The sequence below is a fragment of the Blastomyces dermatitidis genome (genome assembly GCF_000003525.1).
Source record: "Blastomyces dermatitidis ER-3 genomic scaffold supercont1.6, whole genome shotgun sequence".
In the NCBI taxonomy this organism is placed as follows: domain Eukaryota; kingdom Fungi; phylum Ascomycota; class Eurotiomycetes; order Onygenales; family Ajellomycetaceae; genus Blastomyces; species Blastomyces dermatitidis.
In genome coordinates this window covers 430,365-449,050 of record NW_025544779.1, presented here as the reverse complement: position 1 = coordinate 449,050, position 18,686 = coordinate 430,365, and the positions used below count along the sequence as shown (strand labels likewise).

The window sequence follows — 18,686 nt, the reverse complement described above, 5'->3', positions numbered from 1 at the left end:
TTTTAAAAAGTAACGCTTTTTGGTAACACTCAAATGAGATTTAAAGCCATTTAAAGCAATAAAAATAATTTAAATTGAGAAGTGGAAATCATGGTCTCATTTGAAAAATGTGACAAGAGTAGACAGTAAGTCTCACTGAGACAGTATGAGACTACTATCTAATGTTAGAACCGTGTAATGAGATCTGTCGAATTGACAATGAAACTGTCAAAAATTCTGGTCCTGGTCTCAGACACGGTCACACGGTCAGTCTACCTATACTCTTTGTACTTAAGAAGAATGATAGACTACACTTATGTATAGATTACAGAGGTCTTAATAAGATGATAATTAAGAATCACTATTTATTATCATTGATTGATGAGATGATTGATTAATTATCTGAAGTAAAGATATTCTCAAAGATTGATATATAAGATATCTATCATAGAATCAGAGTTAATGAAGACAATATTTAGAAAACAGCTTTTTATACTAAGTACAGTAATTTTGAATATTTTATTTTATCTTTTGATCTTTGTAACACTTCAGTCATCTTTCAGACTTATATAAATAAGACACTGCAGAGCCTTGTTGACATCTTCTATATAGTATACTTAGATAATATTCTAATCTTCTCAAAAACAGAGAAAGAATATAATACTCATATTTAAGAAGTGTTGAGTTGCTTGAGATAGTATTAACTCTATACAAACACTGAAAAATGCTCATTCTATATGCAGAAGATTGATTTCTTAGATTATATTATTGAGATAAATGACATTTCAATGAACAGAAGCTGAGTCTTCATCATTGAGAACTGATCAGTGCTGCAGATGTATTATAAAATACAGATGTTTCTAAAATTTATGAATTTCTACAGATAATTCATCTATGTATATTTATAGATTACTGCCTCTCTTATAGATCTGTTAAAGAGAAGTATGAAGAATAGAAAAATAAGATTATTTACTCTCACTCAAGACACTGTACAGGTATTTGCAGAATTGAAACAAGCTTTTATAGATGTTATAATACTAAATCACTTTAATCTCAATTTACTCAGTCAGTGTGAGACTGATGTATCTGAGAATGAGATCTGTGAAATCTTTTCACAGTTGACACTGAAGGTCTTTCAATATTGAAAGAATCAGAGAATAATCACTTCTGAGAAAACAGATAATGAATTATCTATAAAAGAAGACTTTTTCATAGAGTCTATAAGATACTATGAATAAAGATCAGTGATCTTCTTCTTCAAGAAGTTATCACTTATACAGAGAAGATATGATATTCATAATCAGAAGATATTAGCAGTTATTGAATTCTTTAGATTTAATAATATTATCTTCAGAGTAGTAGATACTCAGTACAAGTTCTTACTAATTATATAAATCTGCATTACTTCTTGACAACAAAGAGCTTAATAGAATGTTAAGTCAGATGAGTGAAGCTGCTTTCAGAGTATAATTTCTATATTTAATACTGTTCAGATTAACTTAATTCTGTCAACACACTGTTTAAATAATCTGATTATAATATTATTGATGTGAAGAAGAATTCTATAAAAGAATCTCTGCTATCACTGCAGAAGAAGCTGGCTGCAGAGAGTTAAAATTCTCTAAAGCTTAGAAACAGTGTCAGAAAGACAGCTGTATGACTCAGTATAGAAGATGAAAGAAAATTCAGATTCTCATAGAGAATTAACACTGAAGATTATAAGCTTCTTATATTATATCTTACAATCATTGAATTGATAAAGAATAAAACAGTCTACAATCTTTCAATCTGACTATTTTTAAAATTTATTAATAAATTATAGAAGAGAAATGTCTCTACTGCAGCTTAAATTCAGAAGTTGAAGAAGAAAGAATTTGATTTAAACTTGAAAGAGACAGACTCTGAGTAGAGCAGTACTGTTAAGAAACTAAATCACTGATAACTAGAAGAATATGAACTTCTACTGCTGAATAATTCAGTCTTCATCTCTTATAGTAGAGCAGTGTATTAGAAGTTATTGAAAATTTATTATAATAATTCTCATACAGAACACTTCAGATTAGAGAAGACTGAGAAGCTTCTAAAATATAAATATATTTAGAATAAGCTTCAGACAGATATTAAAGAGTATATTAAAACTTATAATATCTATTAAAGAATAAAGATTCTGCAGTATAAGTAATACAGTGAGTTAATATCACTATCTATTTTAAAGAGTCTATAATAGAATCTATTAATGAATTTCATAGTTGATCTGCTGAAGTCAATAAAAGTCAAAGAATATAACTTAATTTTAATCATTGTTGATTACTTTATAAAGATAATTAAATATATTTCTACTTATAAAAAGATTTAAAGCCTCTGAATTGACTGATCTATTTTTAGATATTATTATTTATAATCACAGTGCTCTGAAATCATTAATAATAGATTAAGAATTCCTCTTCATCAGTAAATACTGATTGACTTTTTACTATTATTTTATAATAAAGTATCTTCTTAGTACTGTATTTCATTCACAGACAGATAATCAGACTGAATACTAGAATCAGATACTAGAATAGTATCTTCAAGTATTCTATTCATATTATTAAAATGATTGACTTAAACATCTTCTAACTGTTAAATTCATATATAATAATATAAAGAATATAATCTTAAAGATATCTTCTTTCTATACTTATTATAAATACAATTCTTCATTACTCAGTGATATTATAAATAACATTTCAAAGAGAGAAATAGACAGTTAGAATATTAAATAGATACAGAGAACAGAGTATCTCTCAGTATTAGAAGTAAAAGTAAGATTGAAACTTTTAAATAAAATTTATAAGAAGACAGTAAAAAGTATTCACTGTGCTCAGAAGTAGTAGATAAAATACTATAATTAAAAACATCTTTCAATGAAGTTCTTAATAGAGAATTAAGTACTATTTTTAACAAAGAATATCAAGATAATAAGACTGTATAAGAAGCTCAGTAAGTGATAACTAGAATCTTTCTCAGTAATAAGAGTAATAAGTAAGTAGATATATAAGTTGAAATTACTCATAGAATTAAAATTAATTCATTCTGTTTTTCATATTTTCTATTTAGAGCTCTATAAGCAATGTCTCAGAGCAGAGCTGTCTCAGCTGAATAATATTAAGATAGAGAGTGATACTGAATATCTTATAAAGAAAATATTGAATAAGTGAATATATTACAGTAAGCTTCAATATCTTATAAAATAAGAAGAATATTCATTATCTGAGAATTTATAAAAACTGTTTAAATATTTGAAAAATACTGAGAAAGAGATTGTAAGCTATGAGACAGCTAGTAGAGATTGCTCTATTACATATTAGAGACATTGAGTAAGAAATACTGTTTAAGACTTCTTATTTTTTTAAAGAGTTTTTTAAAGATAATCTTACAGTAATAAGCTGATATCTTATAAGCTCTGTAACACTCTTCTTCTATTTTCTTCTAAAGAGTTTTTTAGAAGTTTAATAAGACTATATAAGTGTAATATTTCTGAAGCAGTTAAAGAAAAGAAATATTTAAAATTAATAAAAAGATTAATATTATTAATCTGTGAGTTACTACTAATCTAATAAGACTACAGCTCACTGAAAAAGTGAAAAGAGAAAATCTCAGAGTCTACTTATTAATAATCACACTCTTATTAAACTTATTCTTTATCATTGAAGTCTTCAGTATTAGTATCTTTATCTGCTGAGAAGTTAATACTATAATGTCATAGAGAAGTATACTGTAAAAGAGTATAAGAGATACTGAAAGTATTAACTTATTAACTTATAAAGTATCTCAGTTATCTATTTTAACTGAAGTAAGATTCTCTTCAATCAGTAATTAATCTCTATAATACTTTTAATAATAGTATCAGCTGATCTCTTCTTAAGATCAGTCATTCTGAGATATTTTTTTATCTCAGAGACTCACACTTTCATCTTCTTTTATAAATTAGTAAGAAGAATCTTCTCAGTCTTAATAGAATTTATTAATACTTAAAGCTCTGAGACTCTCACTCTGTACTACTTAAGTATCTGAGCTTCTTATCAGAGCTGACACAATATCTTCTTATAAAGTAGATAATACTTATAGAGAGATAGAAGTCATTATTACAGATATAATAGAAATAATAAAAGTAAGAAAAGAAGTAGATATATAAGATTCTTCTCTTCTTCAGCTACTTAGCATAGTATAGATAAATAATAATATTAGTCAGAGACTGCACTGAAGCCTTCTTATAGAGAGAAGATAAAGAAACTGCAGAACTCTGCAGACTTAACTTAGCAGTATTCTAAATAGAGCTTAGATATATTATAAGAGAGAAACTATAAATTGAGCTTCTCAGAGTTACTATTCTTAAAATCAAGCTCTTTTCAGAGTTCTCTCTGAATGATCACACAGAGTTATATATTATTATATTGATTAAGAGAGAGAGCAGTGTTACAACAGTAATAAGAGAGACAGAGAAAGAACTGAATATAGATAAATTAATTAGCAGAAGAAATAATATCTCACTGCAGAGTATAGTAACTATTACTATAACTATAAGAGAAGTAGAAGAAGATGTGATAATGAGAGCAGTGCTTCTGCAGCTTATTAACACTGTTATCTTTATCTCTAACTAAGCTTTCTTAACAGTTACAGAGATCACAGCTGTATTATAAAGATATTTATTTACTAGAAAATATCAGAATAAGTTCTTTATTATTCTTCAAGAATGATACTCTTATACACTTACTATTATAATTGAAGAGAGAGAAAGAAAAATATTTTATAAAGAGAAGAATCTTTTTAAAAAATCCTGTTACTACTGTTAGCTTTGTCTCTAAAATACATCACTTTTATAGAGAATTTTATATATAGAACAGAATATGATAAGAGATCTGTAAGTCACTTATTAACTATATTTTTCTCATCTTAAATTAATATATAAGAAACTTACTTATTATATATTTAATTTGAATGAAGATGAGTAAAGAAAGATCTATACAGTTAGTAGAAAAACTTATCTATTTCTTTATATTATATATAGTATATACACTGTCAATTAGTTAGCAACTGTTGTTATACAACAAAGATAATTTCTAATTCAGTAATCTTAAGAGTATAGAGACTATACTCTTAAAGAGAAGAGTATTATCATACTCTTAGCTATGTCAGATCTTATTACAGTTTCATATAACTCATTGCTTTTATATGAATGATTTCATTCATCTCACAGACTGTCTGAACTGATTTTCAATCACTCTATAACATTATTCAGATATATTATAGAAAGATTCAATTGATGAGTATAAGAACCCTGCTTCTATATAAGATCAGCAGATTATTTTTTCTTGACAGTGAGACACTGCTGAGATATCACTCTGACTATTCTTGCTTATGAAATGAGAGAAGGTATTCACTCATTATCTATATAGAATAGCTAGATACTGGCTCTTCATGAAAGAAGTCAGTGATTCATTTTTCTTCTACTGAAATAGATACAAGAGTTACTGCATGCCTCATACAATCTTCTTAGTATACTAAGTATCATATCTGTGATATCCTTGCAATAACCCTGTAGCCTATGAGCTCGCTATTCAAGCAAGATAGTCAAGCCCACCCATACGGCTTCCCAAACAACTACCCCTACGTGTCGCCGCCGACTAGCCACCGCTTCGGTTCCGTCACGTTACACCAGTCCGCGAAGAAGAAGGATATCTCGACATTGATTACGGGTCAATCATTTTGGAGGAGTAGCAGGAGGTTCAGGAGGTTCTGATGGTGGAGGTGCAATAGTAAATAAGTCCATATTGAATCAGAGAATGATAATAATGAGTATAGGAATCGCGTATGTGTGGAATAAGAATAATGAATGAGAAGCTTGCTTCTTATATTATATGAGGATATTTAGAGACGCGGCACCCCAGAATGAACGTTAGAATGCCACTAAAATATTAGGGCGGCACTAACGAAAACACCGGGGCATACCTGCGTAATTAACTGTATGGCTAGCCAAGGACCTTCTGATGCGGCAAAAGGACCAATTTCTCTTCCTCGAAGCCAACCCAGCATACCGCCAATAGTGAAGTTTTATGTGGCCAGAGTGATTCCGCAAGCCGATATCTCATATCGTACTTTGAATGCGTTTATGAATAAAAAGCAATTGGCTGTGGCTTTGGACATCTAAGCATTGTTCTATTCCCGTCCCTTAGGAGTTCCCAGTCAAGGTAGGGAGGTCGATATTTGCTCAGTTTCCTCTTGGGCTGTGTTATATTCCTTTCCTTGCAGGGGACTAAGGGTTGTCCAGAAAATGTAATTGCCCTCAGCCCACCTACATGATATTGTTAACCCGAGCCCTTGCGTACGACAAGCCCAAATATGCCTTCAACCCGAATATTGAGGCTGCACGGAACTCCCTGAAGCACTGCGAAATATTACTGGAGAGCGCATAAGCGAACAATCACTCCAATACGCGTTGGGTATGTTGGGGTGGCGGTGAGGGACAGTTTTAACTCCTCCTCATGCACGCGATCATTCAAAGTCCTGGTCGGCGATGTGAATATCCAAGAGATGGAGATAATTTTCTCTTCCGTTCGGACCGGTACAGCTGGATGAAGGAAGGGGTGGTGAACGCGGAGCGAGATGGTTAAAATCATACATTCGTCAATTTATTTGAAACGGGCTTTTACCTCCGATTCCTCAAGAGGTTCGATACATTGTACAGTCTGCAGGATTTAAGAAATAGTCGCCAGTCAATCAATCAATTCCCCTCCATATTCAGGGTCTCTACCCTCTGCCACGGATATTTATCCCAATAATGAAACGAACACATTTCCTTATCTGGATCAATAGCACATTCAACGACCTGTCATTCCCCTTCCGCGCTGCTCTGTCCCTTCAGTAAAACTGCGCACGAAATAGTGGAATCCAGGGAGCCCACCCCTTGCATATTCATATGATATCCTTACCCAAAACCCCCGCTTCGTCCTCCATTCAGTCTTCTTTCCCTTTCTTGCTGAAAACCCCGGCCCCAACCCAATACTGCCAATGCGTCCAGGCAGGCCACATGCACACAGCCTCGATGTTATTGCCCACGGGATCCAGCACGAAAGAGCCGTAGTATAATTTGTGATACTGTGGGCGGGGCCCTGGTGCGCCGTTACACTTTCCGCCGGCAGCCAAGGCCGCAGCGTGGAAATCGTGGACGAGGGTGCGGTCTGAGCATGCGTGTAAGTCTAGTTACGAGTATGGGATGGGGGACCATATCTCAAAGATAAATATGAAGGCTAGATTGATAAAAAAAAATGGGCTGCATGAATAATAATAGCCTTTGGACAACAAGGGAGCTAGTTATGGTGTATGGTATACAGAAATAAACGAAAAAAAAGGGCATACTCTTAGCATCAAACGCAACGTGAATCGGTTTCCGTTTCAACCCGTTTTCAACCCTCGCGTCAGAGCCATCTTCTTCACCTTCCACTCCAGTAATCCAGAAATCTGGATAATACACCCCGAAACCCACGACGTGTGGCACGGGCCGCATGAGCTCCCTATACCCCAGTGGTGCCAGGGCAGCCTTATAAAAGGCAATGACTTCCTCCAAGCGTGCGGCGGGGACGCAGAAACCGATGTGGGAGAGGCCCATGATCTTGGGTGAAATCCCTTATAATTAATCTTGAAGAATGTATATGTCGAATACCTGGGGGGCTAGATGGCGCTAGAGAGATATATATATATATTTAATCTAAGCGTCTCATTTCTCTCAAGAGGCAGCGAGGAGAGCTTTATATAATAATGAGAGTAGTCCGTCCACCACTCAAGTCAGTCCCCCCCCTGCCCATCGCGTCGACTCTCGGACGTGTTCTGGATTTGGATATTTAGCTCTGAGGCGGCCAGGCAGCAGCAGCTGGCAGCTGGCAGCTAGGCAACGATGTGGGGATTTTCTCGCAGTCACGTGTCCCGCGTGCATGCGGTGGCCAGGCCAGAAGGTTGGAAGAACAGGTTTGCAAAACGCATCCTGTTCCTTGGTGGCGTTTGTTGTATGTGGCCCAGACAGAACTAAGTATGGGATTTGGCGTGTATGGAAAGCTTCCATGTCCACGGGCATTGCGTGGATTTTTCTGTGATAGCTTTTCTTCAATGCTAGTAATTGGGGGTCTGGGAGCAGAAAAAGTATCAAGCAGACTGAATCCAATCTCCAATACATGTGCAAGGAAGGTCCTGAGTGTGAATATTGAGCGACTGCTCGCTTTGGCGGCTTTAGCCATTTCAACAGGATGTTATGTGTAAGCTGTGATGATCACAAATTCCCAGTTATTCAGATTATTATGTATTTTCATTTTCAAAAAGCAAAGTGCTGATAACTAAAGATGAAAGAAATTACATCAACAGCCATAATTCATACGTACAAACATAGCAATCTCAAGTAAGAGTGAGGAAAAGTGAAGCAAGATACAAAGATCCCAGATGCGAATGTAAAAGAATAAGCAGACAGAAGTAGAAGAAACAAAATTCACCAGCCAAACTTCAAAAAGAACTTTGTAAATAAAACAAAAACCGCATATTTTCCCAGTAAATTAAAGTAGACAAGATAACGCCCGAACATCGTAAAACCGCTCCTATCTATCGTATCCATATTAGAACAACACCTCCTTGCCTTCCTCCTATTATGGCAGAATTTCTCCACGTTCCATCCGTTCCAAATCAAAAGTCAAAGCCAAACCAAGCTAATAAACTCAGGCCCCGCAACCCCGAAATCGATATAAAATAAGATATGCCTGGGTACGTTTAAGTAAACAGAGGGAAGAGGATCCATCCATCCATTCCTATCATCGCCCAAAGTACACGATATCTTGAAGGTATACCACATTAAGAAAAACGAAGTGCAAAACAAATAGGTGTGGGTGAAGGTAAATTAAGCGAGATTACTGAGGTTTTTGTGGTCGACAACATACTATATCTTTAGAAGCAGGAGTCCGTAGATACGGAAAAATAAATAGCCCCTTATTAAGGAGTAATATTTTTGGTCATGGCACAGAAGAAATTCGGAACGCCAGGGGTGAGTGAATAAATAGTAACTAGGCCGGGGGCACCGTTTTGAAAATTTCATCGAATTAACAGAGCCCATGCTAGTTTGGTCAAGTTTATCAAGAAGAGTTGGAGCTCCATATATTGGTGTTTTATCTTGCCGAATTTTACCCAGAAAGCCCATGGATGTTCCTTAATCAGCGTACAGTGCAAAATATTGAATTCTGGTGATCCAGACCAGGAGCACGGAGTGAAGGAAGGTGATCGAACCATGTGATGTCGACTCGAGAACATCTAAAATTCAAGTAAGGAAATCAGGATTTTACAGTGTACATGAACTCCTTCACGATTTTCACTGTTTGTACTCTTGGAGGTCCCTGGCCCAGCGAGTTAAACGAGGAATCCGGCGAGAGATGGGATCATGGGGATTGTTTTCTGCAGTGGCCATGTAAAGAGCTTCAAGACGTTGGATGAGAACAGCCATGATTTTCGGAGCGACCTCGTAGATCTCGGGGTCCTAGGCTATTGTTAGTAACAGGGTGGGATAATACTTGAACACTCAAGAGTGTGGTGCTATGCGCAAAAAGGACGCAGGACACAAGACTTACTCTAACTTTGACAGTCCGGAAAACACGCTCAAGCCAGTTGAGGCGATCCATCACGTTTGCTTCAAAAGACGAGGTCACAGCGGCGCTCACGGAAAGGACGACAAGTGGTGAGAGGTTAGAGAGGAAAGAGGGATCAAGTTTGACAAACAGATTGTTGAAAAGGTCTGGTTGTTGAGACGATTGGATCCACTACATAATCGAGAGAACAAGTTTAGTGAGAGGTAAAATACTAGAGGAAAAATGTGGTAGGGAAAACGTACCCTAATTGAAGCTTCTTCATATTTTCCGGCATTCAATAGTTCACTGATTCCCTGCAACTCAACTTCCTCTGGGGATGCTTTAGGTGGAACCACATCTGGAACGGGGCTTGGGGCCGATGCCTTCTCAGACGACTCAGCCTTGACCCCAACCTGACGGTTAATTTCCAAAATCTCTTTCTGAAACTGAGACTGGGCAGCTGCCATTGTCGAAATGGTCTCCGATAGAGACCGTACAAGCGTCGTGAGTTGATCGATTTTGGCACTATCATTTTGTTGTCTTATCTCATACTGCTTCATTTGGCCGACAAACTGTCGCTCAACCTCCTTTGTTGTCATTCTCGCTTGTTGGATGGATTCCTCTCTGAATGATGGGACGATTTTTTCGTGGAGAACCCTGGAGATGTCTCTCTCCACCCGCGTAGAAAGGGATACCGACATCAATTCAGAGATGCGGAGAAGTACATTTTCATTCGACATTGCCCGTTGTACGGCTGAAGGGAGAACCTCCTTGATAGCGGGTGGAACTATCGAATCAAGTTGTCGGCTAAGACCCTCCTTTATTTGCAGGTCCATAGACTTTGTCGTAGATTCAACGAGTGCTGGGACTACCATCGACTGGACATTGGTGGCAATAATACGGGACAGGTTTTTCTCCACATTGTCAGATAGGGTTGACGAGACAAGGCGTAACACTGCATCTTGTTTTGCAGTGGCTGCCTGTTCCTGAGAACGGCGGTCCTGATCAAAGCGGAGGTACAGAGCATCAAGTTCGCGGCTGAGGCATTTTGTGAACTCCATGGAAACCGCTTTCTCAATCTTTTTTACTTCCTTGTTCAAGAAATCAGAAGAGACGCCTAGGTTAATCGATTCCGCTGGCCCAGTATCAGCAGAAGCCTGGGAGGTGGAAGGACCCTGAGTTTCGACTACCGCCACAGGCGGAATTTCAGGCTGACTTTGATATACATCCTTATTCGAAATTTCCCTTGGCTTCCCGTTATCAGCTTTCTTCTTTTTCCGTTTCTCATTCTTGTCTGTGACAGTGGTCGCTTGGTCATGCTGATCAGAAGTAGAGACAGAGTCGCCTGCCTTCTTCTTCGGTGACTGCTTTGAAGGGGACTGGTTGCGGGAAGATTCAACTCCAACAACCGATTCTTGTCCACGCCCAACTGTCCTTTTAACCGGTTCCTTCCCCTTCGGAGCACCCTTTAGGGCTGCATCCCCATTGACTGACTGTTCATCGACTGGGGCAGGGAAGCACTGCAGGGGATTAACATCAATGAATCCCTTTTGCAGAGAATCCACAGGATCAAGGATCTTGTTGTCGCTGCTCCACCCAAGGTCTGACTTTTTAATATTAAGACAGGTAACCCCAAGAGAATGCATGACATACAGCTCGAATAACCCTGCTTCCTCATCCATACCGCGTTGTGAAACAGACGGTCGGGTAAGAGGTAAGAGCTCAAGGCTCCTGAGTTGGCCCTTGCTTCCAAAGGACAGCTCGCGGATTCCACTCATACAAGCTGTTGACTCCGGTTTTGGCAATCTTTCATCCTTCTCGGCTACCCGCTGAATATACATGCCCTGCGACATCGGTGGCAGGGAGTATCTCGGAGCGGACAAGTGGACGAAATAAATAGAATTGCGCGTAGGGTGGCCAACGACGATAATTCCAGAACCGGGATGATATGCAACACTGCATATAGCGTCGGATTCATTGTCGTGAGGAAATTTCAATTCCTGTACCGCTTTGCCCAGCCCAATATCCCAGAGCTGGAGCGTGTGATTCTGTTTTAAGCCAACAAGAACATAGCGAAGTGCCGATGCTTTCACATACGGCCGTAATTTGTCGATGAATAAAACAGAGGTAGGCCACGACTTCTCCGTAGGTGATCCGGTGACAAGTGTCAAAAGAGGGACGCGAATATCAGTTGACACTTTCGAAGTATTAGAGTTCGGGAAATCGCCAACTTCACGAATGTCCCAGAACCGCATCCTGCCAGTTTTGTCAAGCGAGACGATAACAGTGTCGTCATCGCTGAAAATAAAGTCCTTCCCAGCCTTGCCAGTGGCGATCCTCAACGACTTTTCTTTGAAAAACTTTTCAGTGTCCACTTCACGCTGTGTTTCTGTAACCCCATACTTTGGGGACATGGCACAATGGGGCCACACGATATGGATAAACTTGCCGCGGCCAATGGCGAAAAACTCGGGATGGCGGGAGCTCCGCCTAGCCCGTGTTTTTAACTGACCGCCAGAGGTATTTTCATCAGAGGCGGGAAACGGTGGGAAGATCAAGCTGTCGCGTTCTAGCGCATCATTTTCGAAGAGGTCATTATCTGCCTTGAAAATAGTCGCCCAGTAGACTGCGCCGCTAACACCGATCCCAAGAACAGCTTGCCCTTTGGTCCGCGAAGAACTTGGTGCTGTGGTCGATAGAGAGACATTGAAAATCCGATCATTGGTAGAACGAAACACTTGTCTATCTTGACCGTCGTCCTGTCTGACTATCCTCATACCACCGTTCTTCGCCAAAGCGTAAACGATGTAATCGGAAGTAGCTGAAGTGAGCGAACGGTCCAATTGGTCGAAATCCTTCTTGAGACGGGCAATATCCATTATCCCATCACTCCGTAGTGAGAAGGCGTTCATAGTATTACCTTTCCAAGTGATCGACACGAATGGCTTCAACGGAAAATTATACACGGAAATAACACGTTCAGTCTCAGATTCCCACGAGTCCACAACAGCACCATTGGTATCATTGGTAGACCCTTTTGACTCTGAGACAGCCGGAGGTGAGCTCTTGGGGGTAACCTCAGCGCTCATATCCTTTTCCAGTTCCTTCTCAACATCAAGGGCAGTCTGTTCAAGTTTCTCCGCGAGCGCGTTCAAAACGGCTTTCGAATCCGCCTCTTCTTCTTCTACTTTAACGGTTACTTCTTCAACGGCAGCCCTTGCTAAGGCATCCTCGACCTCTTTATCAACCTGCCCAGCAGTTTCCCCGAGAACCTCAGGAACGGTTTCCTTTTTGATCTTCATTTTTTTCTGATCGGGGCCCCGGAATTCCTCAGATGCACCTGAGCTAGGAGGAATTGCCACATGGTCGCCCGTTTCCAAACTCGACGACGACGGAAGTGTGTCCCTAGATGGCTCTGACCGTTTTCGCTGGCCATTGGTCTGAATGAGGCCTGATACCCCGCTTTTCTTGGTACTGGCGGCCTCAGGTGCAGAACTTGCGTCAGGGAATCCTCGTGACTGGTTTCCTTGGGGGGTACGGTTGCGGGGAGAAGCCGCGGCAAGTTGTTCGAAAGGATTGACATAGGTAAATATCGAATCCTTCGGTTGTGGATGAATCGGGGGCTCAAAAGGAGTGGTTTCACGACTCTCCCCTGACCCGAATAATCTCATTGGGGACGCTCTACGTTCCGCAGGAGGCTTAGCCCCAGCATCAGTAGAACGCTCTCGCGGAGTAGCAACCTCAGGTGATTTCGCACCAGGCACAGCAATTACTGACTCCTCCGATTGAGATGTATGGGGTTTAGGACGATTTAACAGTTTCAATAGCATATTTTGGGCATTGTCAGCGGGAGAAGAAGTGGTAGTTGGGCGTTCGGACGATTGGGCAGCAACAGGGCTACCAGACATCAACCCAGTAGCAGCAGATGTAGACGCAGTTGGTTTCCCCATGAACGAAGCCACGATATCAGAGGCAGATATTCCCCTTCCGTGACCACTTTGGACGGTACCAATAGGCGCATCAACTTGTGGCTCCTTCGGCGCGCCCGCGCCAGCTTGCTTTGGAGCAGCTACATTCTGCGGAGCTGGACTGAACTTGAGCAAGTTTAGCAAATTAGAAGTGCGATCCGTGTTCAAAGTCTGCTGCTGTGGGCTCTGATTGTTGTTACGTGGCGTTGGAACATTGGGACTGATAACATCCGAGCTGTGATGTGGAGGTGTGCCCGCATACTGAGGGCTGTAGAGTGGCGACGACAGAGTAGCTTGGAACAAACCGGTTGGAGGTGAAAATGGGAATTCGCCTGGCGGCGAGCCATTTTGACGTCGACTCTGAGCTTCAGGGCTCAGGGGGTTGGATGCATTGTTTGATGAAGGCCTTGGCTTGATGTTGGCAAACAGAGCCTGGAGGTCAGCCGGAGTGGACATTTCTGCCACGATCACCTCGAAAGGTGAGCTCCAGCACGCGTTAAAGCAGAACTAAAGAGGGCAGGAGAAGAGCACGGCGTACGCTACAGCTCCAGGTAACGAAGAAAAGGGAGGAAAGGGGAAGAAAACGGGGAGAAAGGAGGGTATTAGAAAGGAGGCACGCGGCGGAAGAGGAAGAAGAGACAACAAAGTGACGACGAAGGTTGAGGTTTGGTGGAAATTGAGTGCAGGCTTGGCAGCGAAGCGGGTGCTGACTCATCGGTCGCTGGGTCTGTTTGCTCGGTTTGCCTTTCTGAGGGGCACGGTTTGCCTGATGCTTGAAGCCGGTGACGTGCATACGAGAGATCGGAGGTTTCCAATGGCTTCGAATAAATAAAAAAAATACTGTTTCTCCGAAGAGAATCCTCTCTACCTGAGTAGCTAAACAAACTTCGGACTTGGTAGGGGAGAATTTGGATGACATCACCGGCTAGATGATGTCACATGACCGTCACATGACTAACCAGCGCGGATTATTAATGGGAAAGTAAGTCCCCGGCGCTGGCAACGAGAGAAAGAAACAAAAACGAGAGAACTAGGGAACATTACTTACTATGTTGTAACTACACTCGGGTATGATGGTCGCCTCTTTTACTCAGGTCCTACTCTCTATGTCACATCTGATATACTTTCCTACTAAGATCGCCGTTCCGCCTCCTGTTTGGTAGTGTTCATTGGTGCTTCCGGCCCTACCAATCCGCAACACGCCAGAGTCAAACATACCTACCACACTGCCGGCACAATGTTCTGTCTCAGAAGGTAAGGCCTCTGCGGAGTCACACTCTCTTTATTTTTACTTATTTTATCCTGTATGCAGAAATGGTGCTAACTGAAATGGTTTCTCCAGTTGGCTCCCTCTCCTCTTTATCCCCACAAACGCCAGCCCCCTTTTCATCCTCTCCTTCATCACCCTCACCTACCTCCTCCACCGACCATGCATCTACTGCTCCGCTCTCCTCCTGATCCTCTTCCTCTCTTCATGCCACTGGTCAGATCGCTGCTTCTTTGATTTCAAGGGCGACTGGTTTGCCCCTCGCCTCCCCGCTCCAGCCTCTCCTTCCTCACTGGAGAACTCAACAACCACCGGGCTGGCCGAATATGTACTCGAGACAGTGAATACGACAGCCACAGCGTTGGCCGGTGCTGCAGTCGATGAGATAAAGAAGCATTTTGCGTCTAATAATGGAACTGGAGTGGTGGGAGATTCGCACGCGGAATGGACGGGCATGGGTCTGGAATGGTTGCGAAGCCTGCTTGGACGGAGGGAGTGGACGTTGCCGTGCGTCGACGTGAAGGTTAGGCTTTGAAGTACGAATTTCATATTTGCGAAAAATCAGGAGTTGGGATCGTTTTCTTTCCTTTTTAAGCTTCCTCGCGCTTGTTATTTTATTTTAAAGCTACCAATTTTTTGCGTCTTGTAACGGCATAGCAAAAGGGGAAAGGAAAAGCTTGGATATATGACGTTCGGTTATTGTATTGTATATTTAATCACTAATAACTAAACCATTTCTTAACACATAGCATCTGCTTACAATTTTGCCCGTCAAAATTAATATTTCTCTCTAGAATTTCAAATGAATTGATTATTTTTCTCAGATGTGATTGGTAGGCCAGAGAGAAGAGTTCCTAGCTCCCTGTGCTGATATTTAGTTTTATTGTACTGCACTCTTGAATTTATCTTAGTTCCTGACAGGGTACAGACTGCTAACTCACATGGATTGACATGCATCCAGCCCAGCTTCACCTTCTCTATTTCCAAGCAAAGATATATGGTTCGCTTAGTAACGTTAACTACAAACGTCTTCCCCTCCTGTGACCTTTATCGTTCGGATCTCCCTCCATAACCTATATCGAGCTATTACACGTAAACCTACATTATTAGAGGACTATTCAATATCCACCAACTCGAGATCACAAGCCCACTTAATATTAATAACTCGTTGCTCGGACTTCGGCTTGGTTATAGATTAACGAACAACATCTGTGACTTCCTCTGGCAAACCCTCCAAGCCGAGCAAACCTCGAGGGAGCGGAAACACAACCGATGCGGAGCTTTGACGAATGCACCGGAAACAAGATGGATAAAAAGACACACATGCCTGAATCCGAATGCAAGATTTAGAAGGGTTCTAGCAGGTACTGCCTATTTCGTAGAATTTATCGCTTTCAGATGTGAACAACCCTGCAACGTGGGTAAACTATAGGCTTGCGCAGAAGTAAAGGAATCATAAGTCCTAACGCACAGCGCGATGGGCTGTGTGGGTTTTATTAATATAATGTTGGGGGATTTTAATCTCAGCATCGTCGTTGACAGGGGTTACATGAGCGATTTCATGTGTCTTCCTCAGGCCATTATCCGAGAGAGCATGCCGTATGGCGTACGTAGTACACAAAATGGATAAAGCCAGCAAAAAAGGCCGCGGCCACGTAGGTCACGGACAAGATGTACTACTGCACATGCATGCATACGCACACAGGTGTAGCGAAAGTCCCTTCCCTTCTTTCGGCCACACCCACTACTTCATCTTCCGTGCCTCAGGCAATTCAAGCATGAAACACTCCCCTTTCCAACTCTAGCCCTTCTAACCCCTCCCGCTCCTCCTTCGATTCCGCCCCATCCTCTCCCTCAACACAAAACCGAAACCCCACTACCCGCCAATTCAACTCCTGCCTCCAATGTAATCCATATCCGGTATATGGATCCAGCGCTGCATCCGCCCTCCCAGGACCCGTAGCTTGTAAATATACCACAGCCCGGAACCGCGAGAGCAGCATACCCATCGCGCAGCAGACGCAGGGTTCGTGGGTTATGTATAAGTCTAGCGATGTGCAGAGGTAGCCGCCCTGTGTGCGAGTTTGGATGTTAGGGAGAGAGAGGAAGTGAAATTCTAGAGGGGTGAGTGGGGGGTAGGGGAGTGGTCGTGGCGGTTGGGTTGGTTGGATGGGCTCGGGATCTAGGGACTGTGGCGACGGTTTGGGTTTCTTGGATGGGGGTGGAGAGGAGGTTGAAGGCTCTGTAGAAGATGATACAGCGGGTAGGGGGCCTGGTGTCGACGCAACAGACGCTGGTGCTGGCGGGGACATAGATATTGACGGTGTTACTGTGGGTGACGTCGACGAGGTAAGGCGCTTATAGGCGACTAATGATATGGCGCGCATCAGTGCATGGTGATCTGGTTGCCCTTCATTGTCTGGATCATATGATGTCGAAGGAGCAGCTCCCGCACCACCTTCCCCTGCATTTCGCCTGCTGCAGTACCGCGCGTCCCCGGCCACGGCTACAATACCAGCAAACTTATCCGACGGATCAGCCGCATCCGCCAGCGCAGGATCAACCACCACTGCACCAACAGCCCGTCCACATCCACTCCACTTCGCCTCCAGAGCAACTTTTCTAGCTAGCGCTAGATAGTTGCCCGCTCTGCGGGACACAGACTCCTGCGCGTCTAGTAGCAGCGGGCCACGGGGCGAGTGGGTGATTGGATGGGCAGCAGGATTGAAAATGGTCGGCCATAGGGTACGCGACCATGTAACCGATTCTTCCTCTGTGGTTGGTGGGGAGAGGGGTATACGAATTGATTGGACTTCGATAGGTGATATCGGCGCTGGTACTGACGCTGCAGCATCCGGAGCAGATGAAGCGTCTGAGGACGCTGAGATGGGCGCATATGGTGCCAGGAGTGTTTCCAAGAGGGAAAGCTCAGGTAATGGAGGTGGGATGAGGATGTAGATAGTTTGCGAGCTCTTGGATGCCGCAACTACCTCCCCCTCTACTGCTGCTGCGGAATCCCTTTTCAGGTGCTCCGGTAGAAATTCCGGCTTCACGAAGCGGCGCAAATGCGTGAGAGATAATGATGGGTCCTTGGGGGACTTGGACTCCAATAACCTAAGTTTTAGCTGTTAGCCTGAAGACTCGTGTGGATGGGTGGTATCTTTGTTTTCCTGACCCCTCCCTTAACCACAACCCGGATCTATAGAAGGTCGGGGATGGCGGAGAGTAAATACAAACTTTAACACTTTGCTCGCCGACTTGATATTTATTTCCGCAACATAGGCTTCGACTGTTTGTTTTATATAATTGTGCAAATTTTCTCTCAGCAATTTGTTCTTTTGACTTTCTATTTCCTTGTCCCTTATCCGACATGTTTTTTCTTGCGGATTCCTCCTATGTCTCTTAGCCGGGGAAAACTAAGGAATAAAATTTCTCACCAGTATCCTTCCCCGAACGAGTCTCTTGCACTGTCTTTAATAACGAGACCTGGCCCCGTAGCGGCTGGATATCTTTAAACGGATTGAGTATCTCCATTTTTGTGGGGATTTGTTTTATATATTCTCAAGGCTAGACTTCTTTGGTGCGGACGTTTCCAGGCGCTTTTCTTGCTTGTTCGGTTTGGGTGAGTGTTATCGGTGGAAAATATTTATAATTGATAGGATGAACTTGTCAAGACATCCGCCGGGTACTCCATATTTCTAGCAAAGGGGGAGGATTCGCTAAATCCTAGATTGGCCCAGTCTTCTACCTTTTTTGCTTCCTGACCCCTATATAAATTTAGGATGAAGTCACTTTGCCCAAAAAGTCATCATCACGTGATCTCCAATTAGGGGTCCA

The 18,686-nt window shown here is 41.8% G+C and overlaps 4 protein-coding genes across 4 annotated transcripts; 1 reads left to right on the top strand and 3 right to left on the bottom strand.

The window, feature by feature from the left end:
* Positions 1–5,695: 5,695 nt before the first annotated feature.
* Positions 5,696–7,954, bottom strand: BDCG_05780 (glyoxalase/bleomycin resistance protein/dioxygenase). Its single transcript, XM_045421474.1, has 2 exons — positions 7,378–7,954; positions 5,696–7,199 (listed from the first exon to the last, which is right to left on the bottom strand). The coding sequence occupies exons 1-2, from the start codon at positions 7,625–7,627 to the stop codon at positions 6,976–6,978; spliced, it is 474 nt and encodes a 157-aa protein (XP_045277353.1). The 5' UTR covers positions 7,628–7,954; the 3' UTR covers positions 5,696–6,975.
* Positions 7,955–8,063: 109 nt separating this feature from the next.
* On the bottom strand, positions 8,064–14,440 carry BDCG_05779 (uncharacterized protein). Its single transcript, XM_045421473.1, has 3 exons — positions 9,878–14,440; positions 9,618–9,806; positions 8,064–9,526 (listed from the first exon to the last, which is right to left on the bottom strand). The coding sequence occupies exons 1-3, from the start codon at positions 14,036–14,038 to the stop codon at positions 9,362–9,364; spliced, it is 4,515 nt and encodes a 1,504-aa protein (XP_045277352.1). The 5' UTR covers positions 14,039–14,440; the 3' UTR covers positions 8,064–9,361.
* BDCG_05778 (uncharacterized protein) lies at positions 14,379–16,128 on the top strand. The gene is made up of 3 exons (XM_045421472.1): positions 14,379–14,836; positions 14,925–15,682; positions 15,778–16,128. The coding sequence occupies exons 1-2, from the start codon at positions 14,820–14,822 to the stop codon at positions 15,382–15,384; spliced, it is 477 nt and encodes a 158-aa protein (XP_045277351.1). The 5' UTR covers positions 14,379–14,819; the 3' UTR covers positions 15,385–15,682; positions 15,778–16,128.
* On the bottom strand, positions 15,520–18,659 carry BDCG_05777 (uncharacterized protein). The gene is made up of 3 exons (XM_045421471.1): positions 18,287–18,659; positions 18,087–18,138; positions 15,520–17,963 (listed from the first exon to the last, which is right to left on the bottom strand). The coding sequence occupies exons 1-3, from the start codon at positions 18,381–18,383 to the stop codon at positions 16,622–16,624; spliced, it is 1,491 nt and encodes a 496-aa protein (XP_045277350.1). The 5' UTR covers positions 18,384–18,659; the 3' UTR covers positions 15,520–16,621.
* Positions 18,660–18,686: the final 27 nt, after the last annotated feature.